Raw genomic sequence first — 22,695 nt, forward strand, 5'->3', positions numbered from 1 at the left:
AGCACTTTGCTTGCACCCATAGCAAAGATCCTCCAGCTCCTCTTGCATGCCTCTCACTGCCTGATTTATTTCCTTGGGTTAAGGTGCTTTACTGGTTCATTAAAAAAACAAAACAAAACAAAACAAAACAGTAGAGAAATAGCTTTATGAGATTAAAAAACATGCAAACCTGGATCACACAGTCATAGCAATATGAGTACACAAGAGTATTTCTTTCCTAACACACAAATAAGCTTATTTTGATTAAGTTCATTCTGGGTAACCCATGCTATAGGTTGAATTAATAATATAAAACACACTCATATTTTACAGACCAAATGAGTTATGTTATGTTTCTCCCAGTGCATTCACTTCTCAGTTGCTAACAGGTGGTAGAAATTCCCTAATTACTCATAGGTATCTATTTTATTAACCAAAGTAATATTAAAATTAATAATAAAAATAGGACCATCCTATTTTTACAACATGTGACAAATATCTCAAAATAAGTAAAGCCTACTCAAAATATGGATGTATTCCTTTTTTTTAAGCTATAGTACTTTAGAAGGTTAGGTTGGAAGATGAAGTTTAGATTGTGTTGAGTTTCTCAGTGTACGTAACAATACAGCATCTACAATTTGTAGCCTACTAAAACCACCTGTGATTTCATTTCAATGTTAGAATTCTTTGCACTGCAGAAGGGATAGTATAGAATAGAATAGCATAGCACAGAATATTTCAGTTGGAATGGACCTACAACGATCATCTAGTCCAACTGCCTGACCAATTCAGGGCTGGCCAAAAGTTAAAGCACGTTATTAAGGGCGTTGTCCAAATGCCTGTTAAACACTGACAGGCTTGGGGCATCGACCACCTCTCTAGGAAGCCTGTTCCAGTGTTTGACCACCCTCTCGGTAAAGAAATGCTTCCTGATACCCAGTCTAAACCTCTCCTGGTGCAGCTTTGAACCATTCCCACGCGTCCCATCACTGGATCCCAGGGAGAAGAGCTCAGCACCCCCCTCTCCACTTCCCCTCCTCAAGAAGCTGTAGGGAGCCATGAGGTCACCCCTCAGCCTCCCCTTCTCCAAACCAGACAAGCCCAAAGTCCTTAGCCGCTCCTCATAGGACATTCCTTCCAGCCCCATCACCAGCTTTGTTGCCCTCCTCTGGATGCATTCGAGGACCTTCACATCCTTCTTAAATTGTGGGGCACAGAACTGCGCACAGCGCTCAAGGTGAGGCCGCATCAACGCTGAATACAGCGGGAAAATCACCCCCCTTGACCAGCTGGCCATGCTGTGTTTGATGCAGCCCAGGGTGTGGTTTGCCCTCTTGGCTGCCAGGACATGCTGCTGACTCGTACCGAGCCTGCTGTCAACCAGCACCCCAGATCCCTTTCTGTGGGGCTGCTCTCCAGGCACTCCTCTCCCAGTTTATACTTGTGCCTGATGCACAGGACTCAGTACTGGGTTTACATGGGGAGGTTTTGGTAGCAGGGTGGGGTGCTGCTGGGGTGGCCTCTGTGGCTTCCAGCCACATTTCAAGGCTCATGTGCAGGATTTATCTCTACTTTCCAAATGAGTAGATAAAGGTATCCACAGTGTGCTTGGCTGAGTCATGTCACTCTGGAGTTTTAAATAGCACCATCAGAGCCTGGTAGAGGGAGCAGGACACAGTGTTTCTGTAACGACACGCCAGCCGAGGACAAAAGTGCTCTGTGCAGCTCCCTATTTTAAAATACAGGGGAGAAGGAGTGTCAGCGGCTGGGAGGGGTGTCTGTGAAATGCCTGCCTTGTTCCTGTAAGAGAGCTCTCTGGATATAGTCGCACTTTTATTTCTGTACTGCTGAGAAGTTGTAGCTTTAACAGCGTGGTTTGTCCAGGGAAGATTCTCAGAAGATACTTTTTGTGGATTATGGACAGGTTCTGGCTCGCAGCTCTTCTTCACTTTGCATTTGTCCTTCCAGAATGAAACTCTGAGAGTTGGTCGTCTTGTAGCCAGCCTGGACTGATTTTCTCATGACCAGTTCACTTTCTCTGCACAGTCAGTGTGAACCTCTCTAGGGATGGTTCTCACAGCTACAAACAGGTCAGATGTAATTTCCTTGCAGTGCTTCCAGCTTCAGCCATTCACACGTCAGTGGGGAACTGGGTATCTCACACATGGTTTTGTGCTTGCCTTTTCTTCTCGGATGCCCCCCAAATGGATATGCTCTTTTAAATGACTGTGGTCATCTGCAAAATGTCTCATTTTAGACATTTTCTGGGACATTTTCAGTCGGGCCTAACTCAAGGTTCAACAAGCTTGAAGGAGGCTTTTTACACCTTTCACATGTGAAACCAAGACAGGAGGTTCAGCAAGGACCAGCAGTAGGCTGCAGTAAATAAGACTGAAAGGTCTTAGGAGAGGTGAGGAAGGCCCTCGAAGCTCTTGGAGGCTAAAGCTAAGCCTGGAGGGATATCTAAGTTGTTTGCATCCTTTGCCTTTACAATCCTTGTTTGCAAGTACATAATGATAAGCCTTTAGCAAAACGTTGAGGTACAGTTTTCTAGGACATGGTTTTCCCACTGTTGCTTGCTAAATGGTCCAACCAGCTTGCACTTCTTTAATAAGCACAGAGCTCTTGGATTGTTTAGCTCTGGTTAGCTCCTATTAGGCTATGGAAGAGCAAAGTAAAACAGCGAATACAATTTTGTATTTGTACTAGATTATTAATCTTATTTCTTCCCATAGACTTATAAAAGCCAGAAGTACCATCAGATCATCTTGTTAGACTTGTTAGATGTCAGACCTGTTACATGCCATGCAGTTACTTGAATGTTAATCCTGATTACCTGTGGCTGACGAAAGTCTATCTTGAAGAAAAATGACCCCTCTTCTTTTAAAGATATCAGGAATGGTGAAGTCACCACACTTCATGGAAGTATGTTCTAGTGGGTGATCATCTTCCAGCAATATGTATGCACCTTGTTTCCAGCCTCCTTTAGCTTGGCCAGAGCCCAGACATTAGTTCTTGTTAAATCTTTTCCTGGTAACTTAAAAGCCGTTGCATAACCACTGTTTCTTCGTTAGGGTCGATTTTATAAAATATACCAAGGTTACATCACAGTCATCTTTTCATCAAACCAGTAGATTCAGTCCTTCAAGATCTCATTATAAAACCCCCTTTATTTGCTACATCCAGCTGTATTTCTGTTCTTGCACTCCCTCCAACTCTTCACTGTCCCTTTATCAAATGCAGACTGCAGTACGCTTCCCCCTATTGCTATACACTGAGATAAACTTGCCTTGTTATTCTTATATTCTTACACATAAATGACTTCACGGTTTCTATATACAGAACCCAGTTGTCCTCATTTGCCATTAGAGACTTCTGCTGAGTTGTTTGTCTTCCGTAAGCTGGTGAGTTAGTGTTTTCCACACTACAGTCTTCCCTTTCGTAAGGGGAGTAAATCGTGACATACATTTGTCATTCCTTTAATCATAACTTCACACTTCAGTGCATTAGAATTAACTGTGGTTAATCAGGCCAGTTTATCAAGCAGGTCAGATTGTTCTGTATGATTGCCCTGTCCTCAGTATTACTCAGCACTCCATCAATCTTTGTTCTACTGCAAATCTGGCCAGTCAGGATGTTATGTTTATTTCCAAATCACTCACGAAACTGTTGAATAGAGCTTGAGACTGGTAAACTCTTAAAAATTACTCCAAAGAAAACTTCTTTCAGTGATGTTTCTCTCTGAGGACTAATTCTGAAATCAGTTAGCTTACAAATTCTTAACCTTAGTTATATATACTTTTTTCAATCTTCGCATAACAAAATTTTACTGTCTTTGCACGATAGACTATAACTAAAAAAACCTGCAATTGCAGGGTAGAACAAAATCAGTTTCTTCTTACTAAAAACCCCACTATTTTATACTGACTGGCTTCAGAAGGCAGATCAGGGCTTACCAAAACTGCTCATCACCTCACAGGGAACCTCTGGCTAATGCTAACCCCAGAAAGATTTCTTTTCCATGCAGTCACCTTCCATCACCATTTTACTGTCCCATGCACCTTACTGTAATTGCTTTGATATCCTTTACAGCTTTATTGCACCCTGGTCACTGAAAGACAGCTCCAGTACCCTGGTTTGCAAGATCAATGCATCCATAGGAATAGCACACTTCAGTTTTGGCAGTACACTGGCATCACCTCTGGTACATACCTAAGATAAGGAAATTAAAGAAGAATTTCTGTGCATAATCCAAATATAAGTTAGACTTTCACAAAGCTTAATAGAAATAGATTTTAAAAAAAATAAAATAAATGCACGATTTTATCTACCTTTATTAAGATCAGCTTCCAACAGCTTTCCTGTCCTTTCTTTCCTGTCTTTTTTTTCCCCAGCTATATAGTTCTTAAGCTCTGTACCGAACCATATGGCTAGGCTTTCAGTTCATATGCAAGTCAGGTAGGTCCCTTATTTCTGCCTTCATGGAAGGGGTTTCAGACATAATTTTTACTTCAAATCTCCCCAGGTTTTTTTATACATACACACACACACAGAGACACATATGGAATTTGACTGGGTGGAACCATCTGCTGTCCAGACAGTAAATTGTACTAGTTAATGACTGTCCTATGGCTAACTAATTACACGTCATCAATCTTTTTAGGGGAAAACACTCCCTTGTGTGGTGGTGTGCAGTTTTCAGTGTATAATTGCTTTGTAAGCTGAAACTTGTATTTAATATAATCATGCATACATTAACAAATGCTGTACAAAACATATGAAACATAAATGAGAAGAATGTACGTAACTTGAAACTAACTCTTGACTTAAAATAGGTATTGCTATTAACTACTTCAGGGATGATGGAGCATTTGGTGTGTATGACTACCAGCCCACATTTTGAGGAACAGCAAGAGAACCAAGAATGGTAATATATGATAATTGATTTTTAATTAATCAGATATTGTGCCCACTATTGCAACGGCAGCCAGGGTAACAAATCTACTGGCACCTTACCACATCCCTCTTGCTACTTTTGAAAATTGGCACAATATTCCCTTTCTTTCAATTTTCTGCAGTTCTGCAGTATCCCAAGAATTAAAATAGCTGAACCATAGGCAGTCAAGAATCCTCCTAGCCTACGCTTTTCGAACTAATTTGTAAGAATGATCTCCGTTCTGTCTTAATACCTGTTGTATGGCTATGTGTTGCAAAGCAGTTCATAATATTCATCGATGAAATATGTAAAGTTTCTTCTTTCCCAACACAGAACACAAGTGTTTTATTAGCATTCTTGCTTTAGCTGCATCATTCGTAATTCTTTTGCTATCTTTATGAAGTAATAAGTACAGACCTTTGATAGGATTTTCCTTTCTCCTCATATACATTGCCTTTATATTTGCATATATACGTGTGTGTATATATATGCTTCCTATTGTTGCCCTTGGAAACCATGTTTTTTCTATATTCTGTGAAGTTTTATATATGTTGAAAGTTTCATATTTCCCGTTTTCCCTTGTACTGTGCATTGCTTTTTCATATCCAGCTGCTGCCTTCTTACCACCTCTGAAAGAGTTCGGGCTTTCAGCCAAAATTGTGAAATTGGGATAGCTCATATCATACCCCTGAGATTTCCTCAGCTGCAGCAGGAACAGATAGTTATGCTTCCAGAGACATCTTTTAGCCCACCCTGACCTTTCCCACTGGTTTTTAGCACAAAGCTGCAATGTTGAGCCTCCAAAGCAATAGGGATTTCTCTTTGTCAAGCACACACATACTTTTACCAACAGCTAGTCTGACCTTATCATTGTCTTGGACTTGTGGAAATACAGGGAACGATTAGTTTTCCTTCCACGTCATATCTGTGCAGTGTGATCCAATCGAGTAGGTTTTAGTCATTACATCACATAGGGTCAAAATATCAAAACCATGTGAGAGTTGCATGCAAGAGCCGTTTAGACAGGTTTCCACATGCTTTAGTAACATGTGGCTCCCTTACGTTTATTATAATGGATATTCAGCAATGTTTGCCGCTACAAATTTGTCTTTCTTTAGTCTGTGTTTTCTTGACCTAGGAGTCACGCTTGTCTTTGATGTCTGTGAGTTTTAGCACAGTATCATGTTGCAATGGTGATTTAATTTAGCATGTAATAGGATGTACTTACATAGTTGCCTATCTCGATCTCCTGGAGAATGTTTCTTTCCTTACGCATTTCTGAAACACTTCCTTAAGATGTTTTGCAATTGTTTCTTTAAAGTCTTTCCATGTGGAGCTGTTCACATACTTTAATCTTTGTGATCAGCCCTTTTGTGAGTAAGTGACCACACTAGATTCCTGCACAGGTTTGTATTTTGTTCAGTGGGAGCACGTAGAATGATAGCTGGACTCTTTTGACTACCAGTCCCAAATTCTCCCACACTCAGCTCCCCACACAACTGCGAAGCCTTTTGGGACTCCTTGAGACATGGCTTTGTTTTGTTAGCAGCCATGTGGAGCCACACATGTAGCATCACTGAGACCGCATCCCATGGGCAGCTGGCATGAGGCATGGATGACAGCTCAGTCTCAGATGGCACAAAATGCAGGTTTGTGGGGTGTCTGTGTGACTCCCAACAGAGCCTGGGTTTGTTAAACACTGCTTACACGACCTACCAGGTGCCCTGGAAAGGCTGTCACTCCATCCTCCCGGTGGCAACACACTATATAGGGCAAGACACACTGCCATGCACACCTCTTCAGGTTGCACAATGGGTCACGAGGCTTGAAGTCACCATGGCAATGGGAACATGGCTTCTGCACACGTGGAGAGATACTGTATGCAAGAGTTTCTGCAACAGCCAGGCCTTTCTCAGGCAAGTAAGAGGCACTAGGAATTTCAGCACTGCAAGACTAGCTGGAGTGAGTGCATCACTTAACCCTGTGCTTCCTCTTCCCCTTCAGCCTGCAAGTGGGACAGGAATTGCCCACAGTGCCTGGCAGCCCTTCCTCAGTTGGGTATTCCTTCCCTAAGGATCTCCTTTTCCCATAGCTTGTGTTTTCTCGACAGGGCTTTTATATTGGAGGCAGCCACCTGCCCCAGGTTGTAGAGGAGAAGGGATCTACGTCTTTTAGGGCAGAACCTCTTGGCTGTTTCTGTCCCTCTCAGTTAATTAGGAGGGAGAGACTTCATTGTCTTGCAGTACTGCATCAGATGTGGGCTCTGGTCTCACAGTGCACTGTCCTATCCTCTTCTGTAACATAGAAAATGACAGAAAAGTTAGGAATTTCATCATACCAAAACCTGAGCTATTGCCATGTTGAGAAAAGCAGTCTCCTGATGTCTGCTGAAACACTCTGGCTATGTTGCTCTTGGCTGAAAAGGCAATGCACTCAGAAAGGGATCCTGCTTAGCAATGAGGAAGGCTTTGAGGAACTACCAGAATCAGTGGCAAACCTGTCACCTGCCTTGGGGTCCCCTGATCCTGCCTGGGTCTCTCAAATAACAGTCCTCATGGGAAACCACGTTTCTCTCTCTATAGTCAGCAAATGTACTCTGGTGACCAACAGTTTTATAAATGGACTAGATTCTTCTAGTATACTTTATCCCTTGGAGCTAACTGCAATGAACACTGGAGATTTAAAGTTGACAATAGCATATGATGTCCCATTTGTTAGACAAGAAAAAGAAACTCAAGGCATATCCCACCAGCACTTGCTGATTTTATTAAGATACCAAGATAGCGTTAATTTAGTACAGCTGAAAAGGTTGAGAAGCCAGTTATTTCAGGATAAGTTGCTTTAGCAGTCCCAATGTCTTTTAGTGTTTGATGGGCGTCTATGGTGACGCTGGTAAGAACTAGGACCCTACACAGGTCATAACCTAGAAGAAGAAAGACTAATTTAAGAACTTTGTATATAAGCTCAGTAATAAAAAAGTATTGCACTTACGCACATGCACATGTCTCCTACAAGTCAGATCTATCAGAAGAAAGGTTATGTTCTATGTAAGAATACCCAGACCAAATAACCTTGCAAATCTGAGCCACTGTCAGTATTTGTCCAGAACATTAAGTACTTCTTGGATTGTTTCTGAAATATTTTCTGAATTGAAGTTTTCTCTGAGTTTGGATAAAGTTAGTATACATGTAACAACAAATATCTATACCCCATATGTGTGATGGGGAGGAGCATACAGAGCCCTCCTAAAAGCAATATAATACTCCTGGTGGACAAAACCACCCCTTTTTCTGCTGATCTAACTTTATTGTCCAAATTTTCTCAAGCCATTTCACTTTTTCTGTCCTAATGTGTTCATATTTGAATTACGGATAAATATATATACACCTTTCTCATGATGACCAATACATATATCTTACTAAAATAAAGGGCATATGTGTCACCAGCAGCAATGATGTGGATAGGGCAAAGTTGCACAGACATTGCCATGTTAAAGTCTGATTCTTGTGACTGATATTTGGCATTGCTGTCATGGAGATTGCTATAATGTCTCGACTTCTGACATGAACCTGAACATTTTTGCTTTTATCCAGATGGGCCACCATGTATTATTACTTTTAATATGCCTGAAGCATCATACTGCTATGAGTCACATTAGCTGCATCTTCCCTTATCCCTGGGGAGTAGAAGATGGCTGTTTCTAGTAAAGATACTAGTCAGAAGTAAACCAGAAGGGCTTTCAGGGAAGCTGGACCCTCCCTTTCTCCGATGTTCAGAAAGGTGGTCTGGGAAATCTGAGGGGAAGATGTGCTGAAGCAAGAGGGGCTGATGACGTTGCTAGGGCATGATATGAAAAAGCCCATGATATAGGGATGAGACATAAAGAAGAGTCTGTAGGCTGCAGAGGAGCTGGAAAGGATGGGGAAGAAGGTTATCATAGAGAAAGATTGAGAAAAGTCAAAAGAAAACACAAAATCTAGCTGATCTTTTATTTGTCCTTAGCTGTCACTTTAACAAATCTTTGAATTATTAACTCTGATCCAACCCACACCTTTGAGCATTAATGTTAAAATTGGCCCAGCTCAGTCATTGGTTGCAGTTTTAGATACCATCAGACTAGTCATGAAAAAGAAAAAAGCATATTACAGAAAAAAGCCTCAAATGACAGCCAGTTCAAGGCAGAGCAACTTTGGGTGATCTGCATCTCACCAGCAGCTCACCAGCTGACAGACAGACCCCAAAACTGCGATAAGTGTGGGTATCTAGGAGTGGCCCAGCATAGGGTTTTTTCTGCTCCTTGAGCTGCACTAAATGTATCATTTGACCTCTGGGGCTCTGCCCCACAAGTTGGGAGTGCATTACCTTCAGATAGTTGTAGCAGTCCTCTCCTCTCTTGTCCTTCCCTCTGACATTCCCCATTTGTCCCAAACATGTCTCAGATGCTTATGAAGCAGCTGCTGAATTTCCACAGATTGCAGCCTGGGGGTTCACGGAAAACCCAACCTTGTATTTCTCCCTTAATACACCTGGGCATGAGCTACCACTGCACAGCCTGTGCTTTAGGAACAGCAGTCCCAAGTCAAGCATGTCCCATTCATGATCACAGGGGCCTTAGGTGATCCCAAAATGGAATATGGCAGAAAGTTTGTACTCGTACTGGTATTCGCAGCATTGCATTTTGCATTCTCTGCCACCCTGGTTATCGCAAAACCTCTTCTTTGTTATTTGAATAAATCCATGAGAGGATTTTTCATTTATATGCTAATAGAGTTTTTGCCCAAGGGTGTTTTGCAGCTTCACATTGCAACAGGGTGAATCACGTGTTAATAACACAACCAGGTTCCTCAATGTCAGGTTCCCTCAGGATCAGTAACTTTGGAAACAAGTGATTAAAGAGGATATACTGATTACTCAGGGTGGGATTCACCTCACCTACCTTTAGCCATTCAGAAATTAGGTGTCAAGTATGACCTGGACATTTAGGCTTCTCCAGAAGAATCCAATACAGAGGGGCTTAGTCACTACCTGCAGTTGCCATGCTTGCTTTTTCCTCCATTCAGTACACGGGGAACACAGGCAACCACCTTGGAGTAGAAGTCTAAATTCTGGATGACTTAATTTAGGTGAGGTCAAGTCTATCCTAAGTGCACGCCTTATGAAAAGGCCATGTTTGCCTCAAAAGGAATAGTGCTTCACAGCAAAAAGCAATTTGGACTTTGAACTAATTTAGGAAATTCAATTCCAGTGCCAGCTTTGAGTCAAAGGTACCTTTGGCTGCCTCTGACTTGAGCTTAAAGAACTGGTATTTCGTATCGGGAAGGCTTGAGTCAGGAAAAAGTTAGTTGTTAGGCAACAAGCAACTCTTAGTCACCTTCCTAAGGGATGCTGGAGGCTTCTTCCCCCGCATCATTTCCTTTTGTCTTAAAACCAAAGGTGCAATGTGACACAGGTAAATGAAAACCGGCTCTCATGCAAAAACCTCACACCCATTAGCTTCCATACATTTCAGAAACAAGACCTGGAGTTGATAACCTTTGTGGGGCACAATTACAAGGAAATTGTAGCTAACGTTCTCATTCCTCTGTTGTGGTACCGCACCTCTTCTAGGCACTTCAATCAAGGATACAGATAGGCTGTAGCAGAAGAAACAGAAAATGTGTGTGCTTTTGTGTGTACAGTTACTTTTCTCTAAACTGTTTCTGGTCACCATTTTTACAGGAAAAAAAAAGGCAGATTCCCAACATTTTTTTACAGAAGTGCAAGTGTTTATACTAAGCAAAGCATCAGCCAAAGCATGGGAGAGGCTTGTGATTATCTGTTGTCTATTGATGTAGTTTATCTAATTCTGGTGTCAATTAAGCAGTTCCTAGGCCATCGAAAAGTTTCAATACAATGAAGGTGAGAAAGGAAGGTCACAGCAAACCTTTCCCTTGCATGATGTGATAAAATAAATGTGCTTATTCAATTAAAAAAAACCCCAAACCCAGCAAATGTAGGCATAAAATCAAACCTAAGAAATCAAACTTTTGCAGGTAAGATGATCAAACTGTCTTAATTTGTTCTCCTTGTAACACCAGCTTTTTGTATTGATTCCTCTGTGCATGTCAGAAAAGTATGTCATGAGACTGCTAGAAGTGATTGGGTTTGTGTCTAGTTTCTGTCAGTCAAGGTCCTCGTACAACACTCATTGCCACAGTCAGAGTGCCTGTGATTTCATACTTATGCAGGTCTCTAATAGGAAGCATCATGCTTTGTCATCCTATTAATCTCACGTCCTTTCATAAGCACTACTTTTAATCATTTGGGAGGACTTTCAATACAAATGTATGTGTGCCTAACAATGCTTGCATAATGGATTAGAAAATCTAATCACTAAGCTTCCTAGAGGTGTGCTGAACACATGCAGATCCTCATTAGATAAAAAGCCATAAAATGTACAGGATCAGTCCATTAAATTCCAATAATTTGCTAGTAATGCCCAGCCGGCTGGTGATTTGAATAAAGTTGCTCAGAAATCTGTTTTTTGCATCAGAAAATGACAGCTCTGAACTGGAGAAAAGAAAAAGAAGAATTAAAATCTCCTAAAACATGAAATTATTTTAGTTTGTTGAAATGTTTCATGATTCGTCAAGGTGAAATGTTTGAATCTCATTTAAATTTGTTAAGATGCATACCATATTAAATGTAAAGCCCAGAAATAAGCAAAACATTTCAAATGGAAAAGTGATACATTGTGTTTTAGGGAGCACAAAAATGTTGCTTATCAAATTTCTCCCTTCTTTCATGTCTTTTGAAGTTAAACACTACAATAAAAACAAACTCGTATGCACAAATCATGATGCAACAGCATTTTCAGGGAAAAATATTCCTTCAGAAGAATCCTTAATATCTTCACACATAAATGTCTTCCTTCTAATGATCATCCACATCTTTTTTTTATTTTTATTTTTTATTAGGGAGGCAATAGTGCGTGAAATTCAGGGTCTTTGCATGGAGACGATAGGTAGATGTGTCTATTAGGCTATTATTATCATCACTTTTAGATTATTGCTGTAAGGTTACCTCTCACAGACAATCTCTATCAGATCATCAACCAGGTTATCACTGTTGCTACATCTCCACGAGCCCCCAGGTGGGAAGGATCTGGTCTCTCCGCACACTCTGCTCAGTCACAAGACCTGCAGATACGAACGTTTGCACCTTACAACAGACGTGCTCTTTAGACAAGTAATGTGGGTGGGAAATTTTCCTGTTTCAGAAATCATGGAGGGGTGGAGCTCTGACTCAATGTAATAAAACACCTGTTCAGCAACTTCTGACACTCTTCAAGGCTGTAAATTTGTTTCAGGAGGCACTGGCAACTGTGGAGCCTAATACTCAGGTGCTATTCGCAGCACCTGCTTTTAACGCAGCAGCGATCTTGATGGCATCAACCTCTGCCTTCTCTCAGGTAAGTGGAAAACAGAACAAGCCTGGCAGGAGTCTCTGAGTATTTCATTCAGATTTGTCCCTAGACTATAAACAGGTCAAGTCCACTGTTACCTGTAGGACATAAATCCCCAAGAAAACAAGATTGTCCCTCCCTGGCTATTTGCAGCTATGAGGATCTGGAGTTCCTATCTTTCCATATAGCACAGAAACAGCTGCCACTTTCCTGGTACATTCATTTTATCCACCACAAACTATGAGGAGGTGCAAATTGCCCATTCCACATTGCAATTCCACGTGAAGGATTTTAAATAAGTAGAAAAATTGGTGTTTACTCTTTTTTTTTTCATCCCTTGTTCTCCCTCCCTCAACAGCATTCAAGCAGCAAATCAAGCTCCTTGGAAAATGAAGAAAGAAAATGGGTGATGCACTACGTAGCCCCAAGTGACGTTGATGCTAAGGTACCAACTTCAGCAAACTAAAAATAGGTGGGACTAAACCAAAATTTTTTTTTGAGAAGGGTAGGATCTTTTTTTTTTTTTTTTCAAATTTGGTTGTTAAAGATTCACATGCTTATTTAGAAATAGGAACATTTCAGGGAACAAATTTTCTTTAGGTGAAACATCTGCATTCCATTATTATTTTTATTCTATTCCTTTACCTATTTACACAAAGGGTGTTATTTTCATGGTTTTATTCCTTAGAGAAATTCCTTAGGTAAAATGTTCTCAATTTACTATTAAAATGGGACTGACTTTGCCCTTCTTTTAATGCTATCTATCTCTATTGATTTTAATGGAGTTTTAGCCCAGCATGAATGGAGAACGCTGCCAGTGTTGGAAAGTCAGAGCATGGTTGTTGGCAATCCTTTGGGTTTTGGTCATTAATGCCAGCTTCCAGAACAAATGCCCACTTTGGTCACTGTGCAACTCATCACAACAAAGAACAACAACTCTAGCAACCTTTGCAGGGCCTGTGACAGAGATATATTTGCATCAAACATGTACCAGCTGTATCAGTGATGACTTTTGTCTCCACTCTCGGTTAGCTTGCAGCTGACTATACTTTGTGTTGAGCTGCCTCAAAGTAAAACCAGGGAGGCTCCAAACAAAAAGCTAACTTACTTTTGATGATATCTTAAATGGCGTGTGACTCAAGTGTCTATAGCTCACAGGAAACCTGTGTGTTCAATTTCTTTTTTGTGCAACCAGACTTCCAAATCAATAGAAAACTACAAACATCGGTTTGCTTCTGTATGTCACGACATTATCAAACTGATGGATCAAACTGATCTCTTGTTAGTAGCATTCTGGCAGTTCCTACAGGTGGAAATTAGTGTACAAAAAGGCTGACAACTATCAGTGGGGTGTAAAACTTGAGGTAAATGGCAAAGTAGCATAACCAAAACAGACATGGCATTTAGGTATTCAAAATTTGCTCTGTGTGTCTGTGTGTGCTAAAGCCCAGCAAGGGAATGTGCAAAAGCAGGAAAAGTAACTATTGGGGAGTGCAATGACCCGAACCCTGTAGCATTTTTGTAATGATTTACTGCATTTACACTGAAGTTGTGTTTGGGTTTAGAATATACATGGCTAAAAGCATCCAATCCTTCTTTAGCACTAAGGTAGTTAAATGTATCTAAAAATTGCTAGAATACAGCATGTTTTTGAATGTACATAAAGTAATATAAAAAAAATCCTGTGGCCATAAACCCCTGCATATGGGGGCTGTGCGACCCTTACCACAGTTTTAATTTATTGTTCTTGTCATAATTTCTCCTTATCAAATGAACCTTCAAAAGTTCTGTTTGCTATCCACAGATGTTTAACAACCTAGACACTCTCAGACACTCTTTATTTGGCTCCTGGCTTTTTAATATGTCTTCCCTCCTCTGTAATAAAGCTTGGCAGAAAACTGGCATTAAAGGCACAGACTTGTGTAAACTGGCCAATTTCTGCCTCTTGCTGGCATTGGGTTTCCTGGGCAGCTTTCGGTAATTCCCTTGATTTTTGCAAGCCATAGCTTGCAATCTGCAACAGGAGGATAATCATTAGTGGAGAGGTGTTATAAAGGATAACAAGCTTATAGCAGATCTTGAGTCCTGGAACAAGCAAACAGGTGCAAAGCTTTCCTTAATGCTAATGCTCAAGTATTTGCCCAAGTATTTGCTACAGTTTGAGAGGACTTTGTGTATCTGTGTGATAAACTGAATAGTTACTGGACTGGGTTTAGAAAAACATGCCCAGGGGCTGTGCATGGAATTTAGCTGTGCTGCCTACCTACAGTGCAAAGCCAAATATGCCCCACTGCTAAATTTTCAGCAAAATGTAACAAACTTGTGAAACCTCCTTCACGTTTTAAAATTGGTAGGAGCATCAAGAGAGCATCTCTTTATCTGTTTCAGGGAGTCCCGAGTTGACAGTGTGCCTTCTAGCACCTTATACATGAATATAGGAAAGATGAAACGTACTAAAGCAAGATCATAAATAGTTGTGAGTAAGGTAGCCCATAGTTACAGTAGATCTAGAAAATTTATCACTGGATATTATTTGTTAGTGCATTGTCTTACACAGAATAATTTGTTACTTCCAAAAATGAAAAAAAAAAAAAAAAGCTATTTTCCTTGGCAAATTATCAGCTTAAAAAAAAAATTGTTGGCTCATCATCTGTGAATGCACTGAAAAATTATACATAGTAATGCAAAGAGCAAGGACCTAAGAAGCATAATCTCAGCTCAAGATTTAGTAGTATTAACACAGGGCAGGGAGGCTCACCAAAGTATTCTGCTGGACACGAAATCAGAAACCAGAGAACTAGGAGAATTTTAATCAGTTTTTGATTTATGTAAGTGATACACATAAAGTGATGCACATTCATTAATGGTTTTCCACAAAACTAGAAAAAGCCATGACATTACCAAGGGCCCTGTCACTCTTTCTTAAAATTTTTAAGTATCTGTAATTGAAGTGTGTCGTGTAAGGTTACCTTTTGCAGGGGTAACAATGAACCTTCAAGGAAGGCTGCTCATTCTGACCATCACTCTGTCATTGCAGGGATAAGTTCAGATGTTCAGGGTACGCAGGTTTATCTTTGTTAGAGGGACTGCAAGAGGATTTGCTCATCTCTGTACTGTGGATTCTCAAATTTTGGTAATACTTTCTTTATTCTAGGTATCAGGAATTGCTCCTGTCTTAATATGGAGTGCGAATTTTGTGCTGAAAATGGCTGTTTATGATAACTAGTCACTCATGGATAGTTGATTATATTACCAACTCCCTGAACTAACCATTTTTTTAATATGAAATAAATGATAATCGGAAGCAGCAACACACTTGCTTTTTAGTTTATTAGTGTTGTTCAATGTATTATTGCAATGAAATGATGACTAAAGGGAAAAGACAATTAGTTGCATGATTTCCGTTCATGGCACCAGGGACTTGAGCTTCAGTTATAAGAAGATGTTATATTACTCTTTGAATTTTCTGAAGTAGTTTTCATGTCTGGCATTTGGCCATCAGAAAATTATTACATGAAGTAATTTTTCATTAACTGTCTTCTCTAAGGAGGATGAGTCTCCTTTTCATTTGTCTCAGAGATTTGCTTTATAGTTAATAATTCGCTTAATAGTTAGCAGTTCTCTTCAAAGGCATTGGTATCTCAAATTATGATGATGATGATCACTGAATATTGTTCTTCCTTTGACGCCCTAAGGAGGGGATGAAAATGTTTCTAGAACAGATTGTTTTTTTCTGAAGGACTTTGATGTGGGTGATATGGCCATCTGAGTGTTATACTGAGAGAAAGCGAGAGGAGTTCAGAGTACAGACTGGTTCTGAGTGCTGTGAAAACCCTTTTCTAACTGGTAAAAATTTTGAGAATATGGAGATAAAACTGGCATTTTCATTATTCCTTCAAATTTAACGTAAGCATTGCTCTTGGGGGCAGGCTCATACCGGAAGGGATTTTGCTAATAAACCATGCTGACCCAATGAATAGACCCAGAGAGTGAGGCTCAGGCTGAGAGAAGCTCAGCCATGACTTGCCTGGCTGCGTGTTCTCTGCCACCAAACACACTTACTGAATGTGTCTCTCAGGTTCACATCACTAGCTCTTTCCTCTGTTGTTAATTCCTTGAGTCTCTTTTTCTATTTTCTCTCTTGTGGTCTTTGTTCCATGGCTGAATTCTGGGTGTGCTCTGGCTGATATCACTTGTACCTTGCTGTCTCACAGGACTACTCAGGTTTCTCAGGCAGTACAGTGAGATTTTCTCCCGGTACGCAGAGTTTCCATGCACAGCTCACTGGCTTTTCTCTTACACAGCCCCTACTCAGAGCTATTCTCCTGGCTGTGAGAAATAATTGTTGCTTCTCATTCAATCAAATTTCTAATCTGTACATTATGGCTGATTTTTCCCTTGGCAAGCTCTTCAAATTTAAATAAACTCCTGTTCTTTGCACCAAGCCATCTTCCTGTGACACCAAATATCCCCATCCACTTTCTCACCATGATTCCACATGAAACAAGTGCTTGAACCCTTGCATAATCTCTGGTGCTATCTAATCTGTGTAGTATTTTACTGTGTTCTTCATGGAAACACCGGGTATATTCTATTGTTTTGGGTTTGGTTTTTTTTTTTCCTTCCTAATATAGCCTTCCCATACTCTAAGTATCTTATCTGTCTTCATTTGCATACAAAGTATGAGGTTCTTGTGATGCATTCTTCACATAACCTCTACTCTAGTCTGCTGCAATGGCACCCAGGAACAAGCGCACAACTGGTGCTTGATGTAAACGTGTCTTTGCAGAACCCACACTTGTTTCTGTTTCTGTCATTCTACTTCTTAAAAAGTCATGGTAGTTCTTACGTGTCTCTGACAGTCTTTAAAAGCATGCGTTCCAAAATGCTGGCTGAAGGACTGGCGCTGTTAAAGAAGGCTAAGAGAGCACCAACACTAAATGCAATTCCTTGAACTCTTTCCTTTTCTTTCTCCTGAAATATGTCTGCTGAAGTTTTTATGTATTTCTCTAATTTGAGTACTATTTTTGAGAAAGGTATAGAAACAAATGGACAAACCCAACGAGTGTTTGTTCTTCAAGAACAAAACAGCTTGAGGTAAGAAGACACAGAGTTATTCCTTGCTGATGAAAAAGGAGTGGTCTAACAATAATGGTTGAAACAATAGTGTGGAGCTGGCTCAGCCCAGATTCTGATAATGCTGAGATCTTACCTCCTGTGTTTAGAACAAACAACCCTATAAAATATCCTGTGCCCTACATACGACTTTAAGCAACAGCGATTAATTTCCTATGTAGTTTTGGAATGCACCCACACAGAAGCCAAGATCTTCTACTCCTTGTAGCCTGATAAAAAGAATGCATTTGTTCAGCACTTAATAGCCCTCTTGTTGTTTTGGGTGTGCTGCTTCTGTACCTCACAGAAAAAAGTATTAGCATTTTAACTAGTCAAGTTATTGAAAATATTCTGCCATTGTGATTCCTGGTTATAAGCTTGAGCTCATGGGCAAAGCTTTGTGGTTAATTTTTATTTAATATACCTTTAAATTACCCAGCATTTTCTCAAAAATTCATTCTTGCCATTTCGCTGGGTAACTTCATAGTTTGAGAATTACTGCAATTTTTTGCAAATTACTTTCATGACCTTCATGTCTTTCATCCTCATTGAGATGGAAATTATTTGGGAGGTTAAGCTAAATTTTTGTGATGATGAATTCCCACATAGTCTAATGCTCTACACAGTTCAGCTGATGTACTGTCCTGTCTCACTGGTTTCTTATACTTTGACCTTTTTAGCAGTCTTTGACTTTTGCCACAGTAGCAGCATCTGTGAATGTGCTTTCTCTTATTTCACTCAAGAGTTTCTCCCTGTTATTTTAATTGAAGTTTCTCAGAAAATAGATAACATCTCCTAATTATTTCATCATCTTCCGCCAGCACTTCTCCATTTTCACTTCAGATAATCTTTTCAAACTTTTGGTCATTAGCTTTCACAACAGCTTCTTACTTTGGCAGCCTTTTGTTGCTGTTGTTTTTTTGTGAGGTGACTTTACAAAGAATTACTGATCTATTTGCCTTCTGCCATTATCTCAACTCCTCCTTGAGCTCTTCCTGGATATCAGTGACCACCATCAGGCCTCCACTTCGCTGAAGTGGCCACCTGTTCCTTGACCCCAATACATACTGTGCCTTCAGTATTATTTGGCTGAATATCTTTCTGCAAATCTACAAGTGTCATCATAATTAATTTGGTCATTTTATGACTTCCACAGACCCTTGCTATTAGAACTGCAAACTAACACTTCCCTATTCCCAAATCTACCTCATTTTAATGCTATAACATTTTGTTTTTACTGATGCTTTACTCAAAGCCTTTAAAAAAAATCATTATTATTCCATAACCTGACTCTTTCAAGGTCACTTTTTAATATATAAGTTATATAATTTATACCTTCCCCTCTCATTGGAGATAGCCAGTTCAGAATCTGCTGATAACATCTTCGTATGCAGTCAGCCCTCAGGATTTGACAGACTTTGAAAGAGTGTTTTCTTTCCTGTGCAGACCCTCATCCTCTGGCATTCACCGTAGTCTTACTGTCTTACCCCAACTATCTAACAAGACCTGTTCCTATTATAATCATACATCAACTTGGGAATTTATTACTCCATATAGTCTGAAATTTCTGAAATTTCTCCTTTTCTTCTGCTTCTGTTCCTAAACTATGATACAGGTAGCCATCCCCAGTACCGATTCACCCTTTTCATTCAGTCTCTTGTGTACAACCATGGTGCAGCCCTCTTTCCTTTCTATAAACTTCAGCTATTTTCCACAACTGTTCCCACAGTCAGGTAATCCAGGCAGCCATCTGTGCTGCAGCCACAGTAAGCTTTGCCCATTTTCTGCATCTTTCTGCTGATACCCTAGTTGCTCTAGCTGCTGCTGCTGGACATGATGGACATGTTCTCTGAAGATGTAAAATCCCTAAAGCTCATGTGATTGGCACAACTTTTACAGACCCACTTGGTCAGGCCTGGCATCTTCAACAAGGAGTTGGAGAGAGCCTTCTTTGAGAGAGATTGTAGTCAAAAACATGTACTTCGTTATACTACTACACGTCTATCAATCAGATAACCACATTTGGTAAGGAAAACTTCTGTTCTCATAAAGCAAGCCAGGTGAGTTTGTCCAAAGCTCTGTATTGCCCTGGTGGCCTGAGACATTCCCTAAGGTGCTAATACTAATCCTCAGACACGTCTCCATCATGAAAATGATTCTTTTAAAATCAAGTGAGAAAACCTAAAAAGATCCCTCTTTTTTCAACCAAAATTGGAGCATTTCTGATTTGTGATTCACTGAATTTTGTGTTGTCGTATCGGATGCTGATGACCACGTGTATGATTTAATGTAGCTGGCTAACTGAACTTTCTCAGCTTATTTACCTCCTGTCTCCACTTTCCTACTCATCCTCTCCTTCCACACTTTCTCTTTGTATGCTTAGGTGACTGCAGACCTTAGGGGCTGATGAAGTTTGTGGAGAAAGTGCATTTTGTTGCCTATTGTATTTTTGCGGTGATGCCAACTTGAAGAGATGGCTTCAGCAGAACCTGGGTTCCTTTTCAGTGTTTGGTTGTCATTACAATAAATACCCGTATCCCAAACTTTAAAGCACATCTCCTTTGTTATTTTTTTTCAGCAGGAAGAAATGTCACCTTACTCCCTGCTCACTGTAAGAATCATAAAGTTGAGAAATGCTCATCAGGCAGATTTTTGTAAGTACCAGATTTTCTTACTGACATTATACAGTTCTAAAATTACTGGATCAGCCCCTGCCTGTGCTAGCCACTGCACAAATGCAAAATACAAAAATCACAGCTGCTAAGAAATCACAATCAAAGCCGATTTCTACCACAGAATATCTATCTACAATTTCAGAGGCTTTTTGTTGTTTGGGGTTTTTTTAAGAATTCAGCAACAGGTCAATGCCAGGTAGGGTATTGACTAAATCTTTAAGACTTCATCAGGCAGCAAAGCACAGACAAGTTGGCTATTTCGGAGGTGTGAAAATATCCTGACACCAGTTTTAATACCCAGGCATTTATATCCCATGTCTATAACAAACACATAGAATACAGGGCTGAAATCTTTACACATCAATTGCTCTTAATTCTTTGCTCTAAAGAGCCCCGCCACGTCTCAGAAGCTCAGTGAGGTGTATAGTGTACGTGTCCTGAGCAGCCACATTGTATGGATGTTTTTGACTCTTGCCCCCCACTGAAAGATGTATAATAGAAATCTTTTGGGGACTGTAGCACATGCTACATTACAGCTTCCGAAAATGTGTGGTATTTGGCCAGCCCTTACCTAGTGCTCCACTTCCACAGAGGTTTTTCTCTGGAGAATTTTCTCCTGCCGTTCCTACATGTGCCTCGTGACCTTGGCAGGTCAGTAATAACTACAGTTTTGCATATCCCTTTACCATACTGTTTCTCCTCCTTTTGCTGTGCATTTTCTGTCCTTTTTGGGAGATTGTGTTGAAGTTCACTAACACCACAGCCTCTCCACTGCCCAACATTTCACATAACATATTACCTCACTCCTCTGTCTTCCCACTTTTTAATACTTTTAGTACGGCTAGAGGATCCATCAAAGTGAAAAGTCATTTAGAGTTGCTGTTTGCACAGACCAAGAGTCAATTCTTTAGCTATGGTACTCCAAAATGTGGTGGTTTCTGTGTAGTTACCAAAGTCGTCAGAGGAAATGGCTGTGCATCGCATGTCAAGGACTCTCAGATTGTCTTGATACACTCTGAAGTTAGAAACTCAGACAATATCTATGACAGGCACAACTTTTCCAAAGAAATAAGACGAGGTGCCCCATGCTGCCAGTAAACCAGCAGCTCTGTTCCAGATTACTTTGGTCTGGAAAGCCTAACAGGTTTTGCTTCAGAAGACTACTTTGGACTAGAATCTTCACTAGCAGACAGGCAGCTCTAAAGATAGATCTTTCCACGAGGCAGCAAGTAATCAGACAGACTTTGAGGAAGGCTAAAGACATGGCAGGATACCTTCTTGTTTTCTTCAAGTGAGCACTACTTGACTTCCACCAGATAATTCAGAGGCGGCAACATTTTCATCCCAAACACTACCATTTAGTTTTATCTTTATCTTCTGATGGAGCAATACTCTACAAACAAAATTTCTCAACACATCTTTGTATTCCGCTCACTTTGGTGTTTCAAGAACATGGATGTCACCATTGTCGATTTTCCAACCAAATGAAGAGAAGTGTTCAGTTCATATGTTCTGTAATACTGGGTTGCAGAGAAGAGAAGAAATATCATAGGATAGCAAAGAAGGTCAAATTAATTTCTATTCTTTTTCACAGCTATGAAACACTGCACATATGTTCAAGACCTCACCTTCATTCCTTTGAAGTGCTGATTTAATTTCTTTTACTATCACCTTTGATCTAGAATGGAAATTGAATGACAAGATAAGAACCATGATTCACTGGCTTATGCAAAGGGATTGCACAAAGAAAATGATTCTGCGTTCTCAGAAAATAGTGTTACTGTTATGACCTTGTCCTCCATCCTGAGGTTAGTGGGATTTGAGAAGAAGTCTTGCATAATGGGATGCAGACATTCAGAAAATTCCCATTCTCACCAAAATGTACACTCTGGAGTAGGGATCAAGATGTGTGGGCTCAGTTTTTTAGCTCTGCCAACCAACTTGTTGTATAAGTTTAGGCAAGTCATCCAAACACTCTGTGCCTCTGTTGCCCTAGCTATAAAACATGGATAACAATATCTTCTCCCACACATTTTCTCTCTCTTGTCTATTTAGATGATGTGCTCATTTTGAAAGGGGTTATCTCTTACTATGTGTAGAGGGAATCCTGATTTAAGATGCGAGGTAAGTCCTAGAAACAGTGAGAGGTATCTTCAGATTCTTTTGTTAATTACCAGTAAACAAGATTTGGGGACCAGCAGGTGAAGAAAAGGATGTCTTTCTCTCCTTTCTCCTGTTAATTCCCCAGGTACTCTGTGACTTTGGGCCTGTTTCTTAAGGATGTCATACCCTAATGGAGCACTGTAAACCAGCATGCTGTTGAACAAGGAAGATAAACAAATATTAAATAGCTCTTTGTTGACTGAGCAGCAACCTGACTGTGCTATCAAACAAGCTGGAGTCTCCCAGGAAAAATAGTGGGATACCATGCCAAAAGATATCTTGTAATTTTTAAGTGCTTGATTTTGCACTGATACTGATGTCCATTTAGCTTAATTGTTTGTTTTTAACATTTGGAAGTATTTGAAGTATGAGAAAACTAAAAT

The 22,695-nt window shown here is 40.2% G+C and overlaps 1 protein-coding gene across 1 annotated transcript in view; it reads left to right on the plus strand.

Moving 5' to 3' along the window:
* Positions 1-6,765: 6,765 nt before the first annotated feature.
* The window catches only part of LOC104253437 (cytosolic phospholipase A2 epsilon), a 43,737-nt gene continuing 27,807 nt past the window's right edge, over positions 6,766-22,695 (plus strand). The window contains exons 1-4 of the mRNA XM_059819921.1: positions 6,766-6,831; positions 12,264-12,365; positions 12,718-12,804; positions 20,053-20,128. Coding sequence (XP_059675904.1) covers positions 6,766-6,831; positions 12,264-12,365; positions 12,718-12,804; positions 20,053-20,128 — 331 coding nt within the window. The remainder of the gene's footprint in view (positions 6,832-12,263; positions 12,366-12,717; positions 12,805-20,052; positions 20,129-22,695) is intronic.

The sequence above is a fragment of the Gavia stellata genome, chromosome 7 (genome assembly GCF_030936135.1).
Source record: "Gavia stellata isolate bGavSte3 chromosome 7, bGavSte3.hap2, whole genome shotgun sequence".
In the NCBI taxonomy this organism is placed as follows: domain Eukaryota; kingdom Metazoa; phylum Chordata; class Aves; order Gaviiformes; family Gaviidae; genus Gavia; species Gavia stellata.